General features: G+C 42.7%; 1 protein-coding gene across 1 annotated transcript in view; it reads left to right on the top strand.

Annotated features, from left to right (window-relative positions):
• Window positions 1-10,475, top strand: part of KIN (Kin17 DNA and RNA binding protein) — a 35,920-nt gene extending 25,445 nt beyond the window's left edge. Inside the window, exons 10-13 of the mRNA XM_042944821.1 lie at window positions 2,417-2,485; window positions 3,385-3,484; window positions 5,159-5,259; window positions 9,454-10,475. Coding sequence (XP_042800755.1) covers window positions 2,417-2,485; window positions 3,385-3,484; window positions 5,159-5,259; window positions 9,454-9,516 — 333 coding nt within the window. The 3' untranslated portion in view covers window positions 9,517-10,475. The remainder of the gene's footprint in view (window positions 1-2,416; window positions 2,486-3,384; window positions 3,485-5,158; window positions 5,260-9,453) is intronic.
• The last annotated feature ends 5,376 nt before the right edge of the window (window positions 10,476-15,851 follow it).

Genomic DNA, 15,851 nt, shown 5'->3' with positions numbered 1-15,851 from the left:
CTGGTTTGATCAGTGACAGGAGACCGAAAGGTAGTGAGAGTGTGTCATTTAGATAATTTTGATTAGAAACATAAGGTTAATAATAACCTTGATGGTCAGGAAGTCGTGAGCTCTCATTCAGGTCTTCGTGGTCCTTCTCCCTCTAGCTTGAAAACTCAGATCAGTGATTTCATGTCTTAGTCTGTGGTCTTCTACCTGGGAGGCATTTCCACCCGGTGACCACAGGAAGCATCATGCAGTAATTCAGCTAACATGGAAATACTTACTGTGTTACATAGTGAATGAATCCTTTGTATGAATCACTTCAACTAATTCTTATATGAGCCCTGTAAGGTAGTTATTGTTATGATTCCCATTTTATAGGTGAGAAAACTGAGGCAGAAAGCATTTGGGGGATTTCCCCAGGGTCGCAGAATAAGCACTTAGCCAGCTCTCTCTGGCAGTCTCATTCGGCAGGCTGTGCTCTGAGCGAGTGAACGTGCTGCTTCCTGTGATGTCTCAGGCGCCCGGACTCCCCGGCTGTAGCACGGGTCGGTCACGATTAGTAAGGGATGGGCCGAAGGGAAGTTTTGTGTGTTTTCTCCATCACAGTAGCTAGCATTTGAATATTAATAGTTTGATTACTGTTTATGAAAATGTAATCAAGAATTTAGTCGAGAGGCGCCTGGGTGGCTCGGTTGGCTAAGCCTCCCGCTCTTGACTTCAGCTCAGGTCATGATCTCACGGTCGTGGGATAGAGCCCCTAGTCGGGCTCCACACAGGGCATGGAGGCTGCTTAAGGGTCTCTCTCCTTCCTCTGCTCACTCACGTGCTCTCTCTCTCTCACTCTCAAAAAAGAAAAGGAAGAAAAACAATTTTTTTTCCTGAAAGCAATTGTTCTTACCCAGAGAGTAATTCGCAAATCTTTAGAGAAGTGTTTTTTCCAAATTACATATGTTTTCCTACTATTGCCATCCCATCTCGTGGGGTGAAATGCATATTCTCATCAGTCTCCTAGGTGATTCTGATGTACGCCCTTCTTTACGAACCATTGGTTTAAAGGAAAAAGAAAGGAAACCAAAAGCAGAAGGAAAAAAAAAAAAGACAACGCTTTCTACGTTTTAGCTAGTCCAAAAATTCTCTTCCCATTGATAATACTTCCAATTCAATTATATTTCCTGTTTGATAATTCTCTTATAACAGATTATTCAAATTCTCTTCCTACTTCCTCTTACGGAGTGTTACATTCAAAGGGAGGGTCGGCCAACAGTGCCATGATGATTCCATGTGTCTCTTATGTTGAAATGAGCAGTATGTTTGTTAAAATAACCAGCAGTCCCTCGAGCTAGATCGGAGAGCTTTAGTGTTTAAACTGAGTAAAGAAATATTTTGAACTGATCTATTGTGTGAGCAAGTGTCAGTAAGCCCAGTGATGTAATAAGTTAGCTTCAGATTATGAGTGTGTACCCTTGAGGGCCTTTGAGAAATTGAGGCCAGAAATACTCTGATTAAGTCAGGGAAGCTGTTTTGGCATCATTTGACTTCACTTAGAAAGTCTTAGACCGTTCACGTTTTCTCTTAAGCATGTCTTTCTACAGTTCCACACCCTCCCCCCAAAGTCCTCACTGAATTTTGATTAATATAATTTTTGGCCTGGCTTAGTGAAGTACTCGTGACCATCTAGTACCTCTGTTATATTCACTTGAAGTAGCAAATTCAGAATCGCTGTAGTGACTGTAGCATGAAGTCAGGCGATTTATTTTTCCCAATCCGCCATTAGACAGCTAATCTAAATCAGCAACATGATGATAAAGAAGCAGACCCAGAATGCACAAATATGAAATAAGCCTAGATTTCTCTCCCACTTGAGAATTAGATGTTCAGAAGAACGATACTTTTAGCTGGAGCTAATCTGGAAGAATCCTGTGTGTATCAAAAATTCAGAGTAACATCACGAGAAGAGAACATTCTGGAAAAATGTCATGCGTAAGCTCAAAGACATTTCCCTGCAATTCCCAGTGAGACTTGCCATCCGAGTTTTTACCAGCACTGAACACCAGCGGTGTAATATCTTTGGCACCTTTCACTTCCTTGAATGGGAAGAAAGCAGCTCTCTCTGAAAGACCTGGATTAACAGGGTTGAGACTGACAGGTGAAAAGTCCTAGATTTCAGGGGACCTTCAGTGTGGAAATCAGCCTCGAGACAGGTGTTTTCTCCTTCTCGGTAACCATATCGAATAAAGGGAGAAAGAAGAAATAAAAGGTCACTCAGGGAACGTTTTGCCATGACTGGAAAGGCTTAGAACACCCGGATTTTTTCCTTAGCAGAGCAGTTACACTTTGCTATGATTTTTGGCGAGCATGGTTTAAATGAAGGAGTGAAACAGAGAAGATAACTTCTGTCTTTCATCTTTATTTTTTTGTTGTTATTTTCTAGGAAATCATTGTGAAAATTATAACCAAAAAACTCGGAGAGAAATATCATAAGAGAAAGGGTGTTGTTAAGGTAAGGCTATGAGGCTGCGAGTGGACTCTGTGAAATTGACCGAATAAAGCCTTTTTGGTATTCCTGAAAGGTCAAGTCCTCAGGGCAGAAGCATTGTGTCTGAGGTTCTTGATGGTTCTGTAGAAGGAGAGCTGACTTCATAATTGGCGGAAAAATGATTCCTTTGCAACCGTAATTTATATTTATACATACCGTGTGCTTTCCTCCTGGAGTAAACAGTATGTATGAAGTCCCACGGGTGCCACGTAAACTCCCTCACTCACTGTGCAGGCCTTGCTAATCAGTGAGATGCATCCTCTTTGTTAACAATGGGTAATAAATATGATTATGTGCCTGGAGTTCCAAGGAGGGCTTCCTTGTTGTGTTTTGCCTGGGAGACTTTCAGCCGCTCTAAGATTTGAAAATTTGAAAATCAGCGCTCCAGTCCTTTTCCCTCTTTGCCGTCCCCTAAGAGTTTTATTCTGGCACCCAGCACTGTGCGTGCGTAAGTGCCCTTGTATTGTACTCGAAGCTGAGCATTGTCCCTCTCACTGTGTGTATCAAAGTCTTGTTCTAAGAACACCGACCAGTCTTTTACTCTTTGCAGATGAAAAGCCTCACTCGGCCTTGAACTGAATTCTTTATTAGGAAGCATAGAACCACTATCCTGTATACCTGAAACCAATATGTAAAACTGTGTCTTAAATAGACTGGAACTAAAATGGAAAACGTAATGAAATTTGAACAAATTTTAAGAAGCATAGAAGTCGTATATGGAATCTGTAAAATAGTGTCATTGATAGGAGTTACTCTTCCCATTTGACTGGAATGCCGTTTGTTTTCATCTTACCTATTTCTGTCCTTTGACGTTTGTGTTCGCGTATTTCTGCTACTATAAAAGTGTTGATTTCACATGACAGGAAGTAATTGACAAATACACAGCTGTCGTCAAGATGATCGACTCCGGAGACAAGCTGAAACTTGACCAGACTCATTTAGAAACAGTAATTCCAGCACCAGGTAAATCTTTCTGCAGACCATTTAACCTGTATGCTATCGAAATGAGTGATTCCATCCTTAAAACCATAGTTTTTTGACATTATTGGGTAGTTGTAGATGGGTTTCCTTTTTAGAAATCTATAGCTGCCAGTGTTAACTGATGCTCTTGATTTCAGGTGACGCGGTGGGTTTACCAGTCCTCTGCGAAAGCGCTTTTGTGGCATGAATAAGTTTTCCCTTCCTAAGATCCTTTTTCTCTGAAAGCAAAATACAAACTCATAGGGAAAAAAAAGTCACTCAGATGCAGGTTATTGTTAATATATCTCTTTAGCTGCCTGAGGTAGTAAAGTAAAAGTCTCTGCTGTTTGGCTTTTTCTTTTGCTTAATGGTCTTTATCATTTGAGTAGTTCTGATATCTCGTTCGAATGCTGCTTCGGTTGGGTTGCCTGCCTCTGACCCGACCCTTCATAGTGACAGCACAGTGATCGTGTTAGTCTCCAAAACTGCTTATCAGGTCCTTTATTCTTTCCCTGGAAAATAAAACTCATTTTATGGTTGAAAAAAAAGAAATTTTTTAGCTTTAATGAGATGTAATTGACATACGATAAATTGCACTTGTGTAAAATATACAATTTGATCAGTTTTAAGACACGAATACTCTCTGAAACCATCCCTACAATCAGGATAATGAATGTATCCATCACCCCCCCCCCCAATTTCCTCACTCCCCTTTATCCTTCCCTGCCACCCCTCCACTGCTGCCTCCCATGTCCCCAAGACAACCACCTTTCTGCTGTCTGTCACTATAGATCAGTTTGTTTCTATCTAGAATTTTGTATGAATAAAATCATACCATGTGTCTTGTTTTTTGGTCTGGATCTTTCAGTACGTGTACTTATTTTGGATTTGTGCATGTTGTCACATGTATGTGTCTGTAGCTCACTTCTCTCTGTTGCCAAGTAGTGTTTCCCGGTGTGGATATGCTACTTCTTGTTCATTCAGTCACCTGTTGATGGACATTTGTCTTGTTTACAGTTTGGGGCTGTTGCAAATAAAATTTCCAAGAATATTCATACACAAGTCCTTATATGGACATATGGTTTCTCCCCTATTAAGAAGATACTTAGAAATAGAATGGCTCCCTCATAGTAAGAGCCAAAGCAATCTAAATTTCTTTTCCTTTTTTTTTTTTTTTTTCTTTTAGTGTTTATTTATTTTTGAGACAACGCAAGAGACAGAGTGCAAGCAAGGGAGGGGCAGACAGAGGGAGACACAGAACCTGAAGCAGGCTCCAGGCTCTGAGCTGTCAGTCCAGAGCCTGACGTGGGGCTCGAACTCACAAGCCGTGAGATCATGACCTGAGCTGAGGTTGGACACTTAACCAACTGAGCCACTCAGGCACCCCAGTCTGAATTTCTTTCTAATGATTTCTGGGCTCTGAACATTTTCCCTTCCACTCCTTGCAGATTAAGTTTCCTCTGACAAGTGGAAAAAAACGTGAGGAGTCTTAGAATGCTATAGCGATCAGAGTATCTCCAGACTATACTTTAGAGTATTGCAGAGTTCTGAAATGATTAAGAACTCAGAGGGGTTTTGTTTTTTGTTCTGTTCATTCACTGTAATTGCATTTTGCTGTAACAAAGTAGAAGAAAGAAGCAAACATTTCTTTGCGTTCAGTGTTCTATTCTATCGTAGGAAAAAGAATTCTCGTTTTAAATGGAGGCTACAGAGGAAATGAAGGTACCTTAGAATCCATCAATGAGAAGACTTTTTCAGCTACCATAGTCATTGAAACTGTAAGTACATTTCCACAGAGAAATTCCTAAAGGGCTTTAAAAATGTGCCATAGTTCTTTTTCATTGGGTTGGTCTTTGTTTTAGAGCTGGGGTTTGTCGTCTGTCTTCTCTCCTGTTTGGAAATCTGTAAGCTTACTCTTTGTAACTCTGCCATTGCTGAAGGATTGTATTTTCTGATTTTAAAAGAAATGCATATGTGGCTTAGTCCACTTGAGCCGGTGTAACAGAATATACCATATACTGGATGGCTGATAAGTAAATAATTTCCACGGTTCCGAAGGCTGGAAGTCTAAGAATAAGACACTGGCTGACTTAGTGTCTGGTGAGGGCCCACTTCCTGGTTCATGTGTTCTCATATGGTGGAAGGGACAAAGCTCTCTGGGGTCTTCTTTACAAGGGCACTAATCCATTCATGAGCATGCACCCCCATGACCTAATCACTCCCCAAAGGCCGCCCGCCAGATACTGTCACACTGGGCGTTAGGTTGCAGCTGTGAATTCTGGGTGGGACGCATCCAGTATAGCAATGCTTATTGTTTTAAGACCTGAAAAAGACAATTTAATATAAATAACTTTAAAAATTACCAATAATTCTCCAGCCAGATAACTCCCTTTAATATTTTGACCTGTTCCTTTTCAGTCTTTGTATTTTACAAAATTGTATACAATATGTACAGTTTCACATTCTGACTTTTTTCTTTCATGTCCAGTATAAAACTCAATTTGACATACAATTAGCGGGGAATATAGAATCAAAATTAATGACGGGAAAAGCCCAGAGATCACTATTTTAAGTTTTTTTTTTTTTAATTTAATTTTTTATTTTTTAAAATTTACATCCAAATTAGTTAGCATATAGTGCAACAATGATTTCAGGAGTAGATTCCCTAATGCCCCTTACCCATTTAGCCCATCCCCCCTCCCACAACCCCTTCCATAACCCTCAGTTTGTTCTCCATATTTATGAGTCTCTTCTGTTTTGTCCCCCTCCCTGTTTTTATATTATTTTTGTTTCCCTTCCCTTATGTTCATTTGTTTTGTCTCTTAAAGTCCTCATAGGAGTGAAGTCATATGGCTTTTGTCTTTCTCTGACTGATTTCACTTAGCATAATACCCTCCAGTTCCATCCACGTAGTTGCAAATGGCAAGGTTTCATTCATTTTGATTGCCGAGTAATACTCCATTGTATATATATACCACATCTTCTTTTCCATTCATCCAGCGATGGACATTGGGGCTCTTTCCATACTTTGGCTATTGTTGATAGTGCTGCTATAAACATGGGGGTGCATGTGTCCCCTCAAAACAGCACACCCATATCCCAATTGCCTAGTAGTGCAATTGCTGGGTCGTAGGGTAGTTCTATTTTTAGTTTTTTAAGGAACCTCCATACTGTTTTCCAGAGTGGCTGCACCAGCTTGCATTCCCATAAATTTTTTTTTAATGTGTATTTATTTTTGAGAGACAGAGAGAAACAGACTATGAGCGGGAGAGGGGCAGAGAGAGAAAGACACAGAATCTGAAGAGGCTCTAGGCTCTGAGCTGTCAGTACAGAGCGCAATGCGGGGCTCAAACTCACAAGCCGTGAGATCATGACCTGATCCGAAGTCGGACGCTTAACCGACTGAGCCACCCAGGCACCCCCAGAGATCACTATTTTAAATAGTCCTTCCTTTCTTTCATAAAGGATTAAAAGGTAGCAGAGATCAGTGAAGTAATTTCTGGAAATCGGATGTACAGGTCAAGTTGTTGACTGAAGTAGACTGGATGGCTCACTGACAGTCTGTGGGCGCCCCAGTGAGGCCTGAGACGTCTCCTGAGGGAAGGAAGGGCCTGAAACAGGCTCTTCCGTCACCGCCTAATGCGTTTTGGAACTCTGAATGATGGGGCAGGGACTCTCCAAGTGAAATCCATTTTCACACCCAGTGTAGGAAGCGTCAGCATGTGGGGGGTGGGATAAGAGACCCCGCGGAGAGTCTGGTGACCGTCCTGAGCGCTCTCCAGGACTTGGGCTCGTAACTGCCCACTTTCGTGTGTTGCCTGAAGAGGGTCAGAGGCATCTAGACCCATCTCTGGACTGTGTTCCAGAAGATCAGGTGGGTCCTTATTTGAGAGAAACCACATTTAAGTAAATGGAGCATTTTTTCCCGGTCTCTGTCTACACGAATTCAGCAACTGTGACTGACACAAACTAGAAGGGAAGAAAAGGAAAAGGAATCTCTCTGTTACTGAGAAAGTTCTCCATCTGACTAAATTAATAGATTGAGTTTTGTTTTGTTTTTTTTTTTAACTCCCGTTTTTCTCTCTGACTCAGGCAGCATAAGGTCATGGAACATCTAGCATTTCCTTGGAAACGATTCTCCTGCACTTTTTAAATTCATAGTAGCATCCAATTTAGATCCCGCCTCAACTCGTGTTTTCATCTCAGGGAGACGCAAAACAACTAATTAGCACTGAGGGCTTTCTGGGTTCCATCCAGATACCTTCGGGTTAGTCTGGTTTTCACGGACTCGTTTCTTTCCTCCCTCGCCGTGACCCCACTTGGGCCTTCCTTCTGAGCTTGTGTGGCTTAAAGAGCTGGGCTGGGGTAGGACTAGGAGGCGTGCCCACAAGAGGCTGGCTGACTGTGAAGCGGCAGGTACTTTTCAAAGAAACCTGCGTATTGTTTTTCCTTTGGCAGCCTCCCCCGCCCCATTTAAAAGAAATGTGTTTGTGTGTGCGTGTGTGCACTTGTGTACGTCCCCACAATTGCTTCAAGTCGTTGCCGTGAAACACACAAACTTCCCGAGTGATTTCTCCTGCTGTTTTTATCCCTTCCGACGTCTTCAATTATAGCATCAGTATCAAAGTCTTTGAAATTTACTTGTTTATTAGGCAGATTTTTATTTTTTTTTTTTAATTTTTTTTTTTTAAACGTTTATTTATTTTTGAGACAGAGAGAGACAGAGCATGAACGGGGGAGGGGCAGAGAGAGAGGGAGACACAGAATCGGAAACAGGCTCCAGGCTCTGAGCCATCAGCCCAGAGCCTGACGCGGGGCTCGAACTCACGGACCGCGAGATCGTGACCTGAGCCGAAGTCGGACGCTTAACCGACTGAGCCACCCAGGCGCCCCTCAGCAGATTTTTAAATAGCTGACGAGTTATTCAGAAAGTCTCAGCCTTTTAGCCCAGCTGTTTGCCTAGTTGACCAAATGAGCGGCTCCCTTCTTACTCCCCGATTTTGTGTTCTTCTCATAAAAGCCTACCTGACCGTGGGCCTTCACACTTGATAATGAAAGAGGCAACCTGAGTCATGCTTTATCTGGGAACTTGTTTCCATCGAATACAGTCATTATTATATGTTAAAAAGAATAGCATTTTTAAAAGCATTGTTAAGGGAAGGTGTGATTCTTCACAAACAACGTGAAAATCTCACTTCAAGGTTAGAGTCATTATCATCATCATTTAAAAAAAATTTTTTTTTAATGTTTATTTATTTTTGAGACAGAGAGAGGCAGAGCATGAACCGGGGAGGGTCAGAGAGAGAGGGAGACACAGAATCCCAAGCAAGTTCTAGGCTCCGAGCTGTCAGCCCAGAGCCCGACGCAGGGCTCGAACTCACAGACCGCAAGATCATGACCCGAGCCAAAGTCACTCAACTGACTGAGCCGCCCAGGCGCCCCAGGAACAGCTCTTTTCCAAGGGGCCATTTGTGAGGAGCCCGGGATTCTTCCAGCTCGTGTCTCCGTCACCTTCACCGAGTGACTTTTATACTTACCGCGCTCTTGTGCTTCAGACAGGCCAAGGCCGAGCGTGCTGGGCTGCACGTGCGGGCAGCGTAGCCTGGCCTGGAGGTGGCCCGCGTCACTTCTGTTCACCTCTGCGGCTGGAGCTCCATCTCATGACCGTACCTCACCCCATAGGGAGCCAGGGAAAGTGTCCAGGGAGCAGAGGAGATACGGAACAGCCAGCAGGTGCCTGCCACAACGTGTAGGGATAGCACATTTCACACGTCATCGAAGAAACCGTGGCGCTTCCTAATGAGAAGGCCGTAGAATATTTTAAAAGTCACAGTCGTACGGAAATGTTAGCTGCCGTAGTGGTATTGTAGGGGTATGGGAGAGACAAATTTGGATCTTTAAGTGTGGTGTCATTTTCTTGTCTTGTAAGTATATGTGTTTTTAATCTTTTCTTCAATCATTTTAATTTGTAGGGCCCTTTAAAAGGACGCAGAGTCGAAGGAATTCAGTATGAAGACATTTCTAAACTTGCCTGAGTTTGAAAATTTGTTAACACATTAAAATCCTAAAGCATCAAATTGGTGTTCACCAAGGCATTATAAGACTCTACTGTGTTAGGGTGTTTCTTTTGTATAAAGCAAATGGATTTATTTAAATATTACTGTATAGTTGTTCAGCTAAGCTTATAGAAAAATCGAATTATGTCTCATGAAGTATCAAAACAATGTAATTTTGTTTTTACTGGTTTGGTTTCCTTTGTAATATTGCCTTAAAGATTTTTTATCTTCATTAAAAGAATGTTATCGTAAAGTGTTTTGTATAAGACAGTTTAGAATCGTGTAGAGGAAATCCTTCATATACTCTATAGTTGCAGTGGTAACGTTGAACTATAAATCTAATTACACTTTAAAAAGTCAGACTATAGAGTCTCAGCTTTATTGAGATAGAGTTCACGCACGATATCACGTACAGTTCGGTGGCTTTTAGTATACGTACAGAGATGTGCACCCATCATCACTATTTACTCTTAGAGCGTTGTCATCGCCGCAGAAGGAAACCTTGTGCCCGTGGTCTCTCCCTGTCCTCCCACTTTCCCCAGCCCCTGGCAACCACTAGTCTACTTTCGGTCTCGGGGACTTGCCCGTCCTGGACATTTCATATCAGTGGAATCGTAACAACAGGTGGTCTTTTTACGAGTCGCTTCTTCCGTGGAGCATTGTGTTTGCAACGTGCACCCACGTTGTAGCGTGTACCAGTGCTTCCCTCCTTTTTATTGCTGAGCACCGTATGGGTCCACCACAGCGTCAAAATCCGTTTGTCAGTTGACGGACATTCTGGTCGTGTCTGCTTTGGGGCTCTTAGGAGTAATGCTGCTGTGAACGTTTGTGCGCACGATGTTCTGTGGACACGTGTTCATACGTTTTCAGTGCCTGGGAACAGAGCTGCAGAGCCTGGCTGTACGTCATGGGATGATGTTTCTTTATATTTAAGAGAGAGAGAGAGAGAGAGAGAGAGACAGGGTGTGAGCAGGGGAGGGGCAGAGAGAGAGGGAGACACAGAATCCGAAGCAGGCTCCACGCTGTAAGCTGTCAGCACAGAGCCCGATGCTGGGCTCGAACTCACAAGCTGTGAAGTCATGACCTGAGCCGAAGTCGGACGCTCAACCAACTGAGCACCCCCCCCCCCCCCCGGGGCACCCCTACCATGTTTAACATTCTGAGGAACTTCCAGCCTGTTCCAAAGTGACTGTACCATTTTACAATCCCATCGACAGTGTTGAACTGTACATTTTTAAATAATAGATCAGTGTATTATTTAGGGATGCAGAAGACAGGAAACTCAGCGAATACTTGGGTTATGTAAAAAATATACATATATATGTATATATATGTATATGTGTATGTATATATGTATATATGTATGGATATTTTTTTTAATAAATTGATGGCTCATGCGACAGAAGGAGCAGATCCGGGCTTGCAGTGGGGTCCAGGGTGCAAACAGCCTGGTCGGGCCTGGCTCCCGCGGCCCCGGCTTGGCCTGTGTCGGCCATGCTCTCAGCCCCTCTCGACAGCAAGATGACCGCCAGCGTCCCCGGCCTCCTGTCTCCCCCTTCTCCCCCGGTTCAGACAGAAGACTGGAACTGAGGCCGGGACAAATCACTCCACGGGCAAGGGTTGGAATAGTGAGATGGGCCAGACCTGGGTGGTTCGCCAGCCCCTAGGCCGTCTCTCTCGGACTTAGCATCAAGGATTGCTGATCAATTCTGTCGTCAGAAGGCGGGAGGACCCGCCCGCGAACAGAACCGGAAGATGACGGCAGCACGAGATGCAGTAACGGGGCGATGTCAGTAGCTTTGCCAGCTCTGTTCTTCCGGGATAAGTTCAAGTGTTTCTGGACTAACTGGACAGCACAGGAACGTGGAAAGGAACCGGGTGTTGGAGTTGAGCAGGCTTCAAATTGAATGTCGGCTGTTCTGTTCACCAGCTGTGTAATCTTAGAGTGTTTTTAATGTACAAATTATCAAAAAAAAAAAAAAAAAAATGTGTCCCTGCAGGGTTGTTGTGAGAACTACAGAAAATACACGGGAGGTGTCAGACGGGGAGCCACGCATCTGTGGCCCCGCCTGGCCTGGTGTTAATCTGGCCTGAAGAATTTCGTTAGGGAGAACGGGGCTCCCTGGTCAGAACAGGTAAGTCAACCTTGCCGAGATTCCTCCCCCACCCCCCACCCCCCACCACCAACCTGTAAATTCGGAGTCAACCTCCGTAGGAAAAAATGTTCCATCCCTACCTCCCACGTTCTGATTCTTTTCCCCAACATCTTCCTGAAGTTATCCCAGAATGAAACAAAGTAGCGTAACGGATGTTAAATTTAGCATTTAAAGATCCAAAGCACAAAAATACGACTCTAGACGACAGGGCCTTTATCCCCCCCCCCAACCCCTGGAAGTTCTTAGAGGCCAGTAGTGTTTTATGTTATCCACGGTGACTGCAGATACCTAACGTCAAGTTTTCTATGGGCTTTTTTTTTTCCTTTCTTAAAGCATCACAAGCTACTTTTGTTTACATACTTTTTTTTTTTTTAACAGTTTGAAGCTCACGGTGAAATGGAGCAGAGGGTACAGAGATTGCCCATAGATCCCCTGTCCCCACACACACCGCCTCCCTCACCACCCACATCCCCAAGCAAAGTGGTACGTTTGTTACAATGAACCTATGATAATGATGAACACATCGTCGTCATCCAAAGTCCATAGTTTAGGGTAGGGTCACTCTTGGCGGTGTCCCGTTCTATGGGTTTGGGCAAGTTGGTAACGAAATGAAATGAATTCACCGGTACAGTATCATACAGAACAGCTTCACCAGGCTAAAAATCCTCTGTGTTCTCCCTGTTCGTCCCTCTCCCCCCCACAGCTCAACCCCTTGGCAACCGCTGACTTTTTTTTTTTCTTTTTCTGGCTCCGTATCTTTGCCTTCTCCATAATGTCATACAGTTGAAATCGTATGGTATGTAAGCTTTCCAGATTGGCTTCCTTCACTTAGTCACATGCTCTTAAGGCCTCTCCATGCCTTCTCATGGCTCGATAGCTCATTTCTTTTCAGCGCCAAGCAATACGTCTCTGTCTGGATGTGCCACAATCCATCCACTCCCCTACTGAAGGACATCTTGGTTGCTTCTGGATTTGGTCAATTACGAATCAAGCCGTTAACAACATCCGTGCGTATTTTTTATGTGGACATGTTTTCAGCTCAGAGTAGATGCCAAGGAGTGCAGTTGCTGGATGGTAAGGGGAGGGTGTGTTTGGTTTTGTAAGAGACTGCCAAACGATCTGCCAAGTGGCTGCGCCATTTTGCACTCCCGCCAGCAAGGACTGAGTGTTCCTGTCGCTCGCGTCCTCACTGGCATTTTGTGGTGTCGGTGTTTTGAATCTTGGCCCTTCTGATAGGTGTGTAGTGGCATCTCGTTATTTTAATCGGCATTTCCCTGGCGACCTGACGTCAAGCATCTCTTCGTGTGTCTATTTGCCATCTGTGTTATCTGTGGTGAGGTGTCCGTTCAAGTCTTTCGTTCGTTTTTTAATGGGGTTGTTCATTCTCTTATTGTTGAGTTTCAAGAGTTCCTTGTGTATTTTGGATAATAGTCCTTCATCAGGTACGTCTTTTGCCAGTATTGTCTCCCGGAGCATGGCTTGTCTTCTCATCTTTTATTTTTATTTTTTATTTTCACTTAAAATTTTGTTTTAATGCTTATTTACTTTTGAGAGAGAGAGTTGGGGGGGGGGGGAACAGAGAGAAGGAGACCCAGGATCTGAAGCAGGTTCCAGGCTCCGAGCTGTCAGCACAGAGCCCGACATGGGACTTGAACTCATGGATCGCGTGATCGTGACCTGTGCCGAAGTCAGATACTTAACCGACTGAGCCCCTGTCTTCTCGTTTTTTAGATAGCTGTTTTTCATCATTTTGCTTGAGGTCCTATCAGATTATTGGTAATCGTGTCTTGGGAAGTCAAATTCCCTGAGTTTTCATTGGGAACGCCACTGACTCCTACTGCCTTCCTTTCTGCCTTTCCTTGCCTACTTCTGCCTGTCCGTTTTTCCTGTCATACTTGAGTCAATTCACTGAACAAACATTTACCGAGTTCTCCGGTAGGTAAGCCGTCACAGTATGTGCTGTAGATTTAAATGTGAGAAGCAAGTATAGACCCAAGATGTGTGTTGTGTAGGAATTGACAATGGTCAGAGAACTGATACTCAAATGAAATGATTGGCCGATAAAGAGACACTTGACCATCTGGGACAGCTACTTAACAATCCACCTTAACTTTGCTGGGCCTCGGTAAGAGACCATGAACTGATACCAGGATATACCTCGGTGCCTACTTTGCCAAAGGAGAACCACAGGATTAGAATATGAATCAGCCTTGATTGATAAGTTGGTTATTGGCTTGACTGAAATGCTCTCAGAAATATTAAGCCGCTAATACAGTTAAAAGGAAGCATCCTTGATTTTTCTTTCTTTTACATATATATTCCAGAGAAAGTCACCAGCGTAGACTTGGCCGGTGTGAAGAAGTGTTAAGAACAGTAACACTAAATTCTTACGGCATTTTTATGTATTCAGCACGCAAAAGCATTATTTAAGCATTTTTATGTATTCGGGCAGCCAGGTAACTTTTACTCTGATCTTATTGGGTCTTTGGAGCGACTTTTCTCTCTTTCAATTGGGATAAGGCTGAAGAGAAAAATGCCACTTTTTATGGTATTAAGCGATCCTTTGAAGCATGTTAAATGGTTTGCATAAGGTCTCACACCAGTAGGTACTAAAATAACTCCTGATTCATGCTTCATTTTTACTACACATCGAGACAATCTTTAATTTCCTTTTTTTAATTATTATTATTTCTTTGGAATAGGTAACTCTTTTCTTTTTTCTTGAAGCATGGGCTCCCATTTCCCTGACAGTAAGATATATATTTGCTTGGTTTAAGGGAAACCATTCGGATTGATATTTATGAAAAGCTTTGAAGATAGGCTACAGGAGTCCTGAAGATGATTGGAAGATAGGGGCCCTGCGACACCCCAGCTGAGATTTACGGTGACGACCTACTCCTCTCTACAGAATTACGTTCTGATCAATCCCTAGTGGGTTGCAGAATGCTCCAAAGAATAAGCAAGCGTAATACAGGTAATTGTCAGGTTGTTTTCCTTTATTGCTGAGAGCACAATACTTTCAGAAACTAATCAAGAGGTAAACAGTGGAAGAATCTCTTCCTTTCCACTGATCCCTAGTAATTTGGTTCCTTCATTTGAAATTCAAAATGGAGTATCCATTTGTAACTCAAAATTAATTTTATAGAGAAGGCATATTTCTGGTCTCAATGGGGACGCATGGACAGCATTAATACAATTTTAGTTGCCTTATTCAAAACGCCAGCTATTAATAAAAGTTTTGATAATTGAATAACATGGATTTGACTTTAAATCTAGTTTTACAGAACTGTGTTGTTCAGCATCCTGCATGTAAATATACAGCCTAAGATCTTCATTGTTATTTTTAGAGCTACAGAGCACATGTAAAATACTAGGAATCAAACTAAAAATATATCTAAAGATAGTAGTTTTAAAGTCTAAATTCTTGCCAAGTAGCAGAGTTAAGTGTAAGAACCTACTTTTGAAGTTTGTGTTACATATTAGCATTTTAAGATCAGTATTTTTGAAGTAGAAAACGGAAAACATGGAGTAGACTTTTAATGTACCATAGGTGCCACAGATAAAACTAAAAGGCAGTGCCATTTACCTCTTCAGCACTGAGGTTACCTATGGATTCTAGAAATATCACATTTCCTTACTATTTTACAATTAGACCAAAAGACAAAAACTTGATTTTGTAAATACAGGTTGAGTGTGTAAAAAGAGGCAGTTTTGTGTACTTTCTAAAGTAAAAATAACTTTTACCAAATTATGGAGAGAAAGCTTCATAAAAATGGACCTGTAGGGGTGCCTGGGTGGCTCTGTCGGTTAAGCGTCCGACTTCAGCTCAGGTCATGATCTTGCGGTTCGTGGGTTCGAGCCCCGTGTCGGGCTCTGTGCTGACAGCTGGGAACCTGAAGCCTGCTCCAGATTCTGTGTCTCCCTCTCTCTCTCTGCCTATCCCCTGCTTGTTCTCTGTCTCTCTCTCTCTCTCTCTCTCTCTCAAAAATGAAACATTAAAAAAAATTTTTTTAATGGACGTTTAAACAGTTTTTAAGTGCAATTTTACCACTTTGACCTTTGAAAATATATCCTAATTCTAGAAATTGATTTTTAAAGGGAAGTTATAAACAAAGGAAAGTACAGACTTACAACAAACCGGATTTGCACCAAATCACC

This window comes from Panthera leo, chromosome B4 (assembly GCF_018350215.1).
Source record: "Panthera leo isolate Ple1 chromosome B4, P.leo_Ple1_pat1.1, whole genome shotgun sequence".
NCBI classification, from domain to species: Eukaryota; Metazoa; Chordata; class Mammalia; order Carnivora; family Felidae; genus Panthera; species Panthera leo.
Note: the sequence above shows the minus strand (reverse complement) of the source record. Positions and strands in the feature narration are given on the sequence as shown.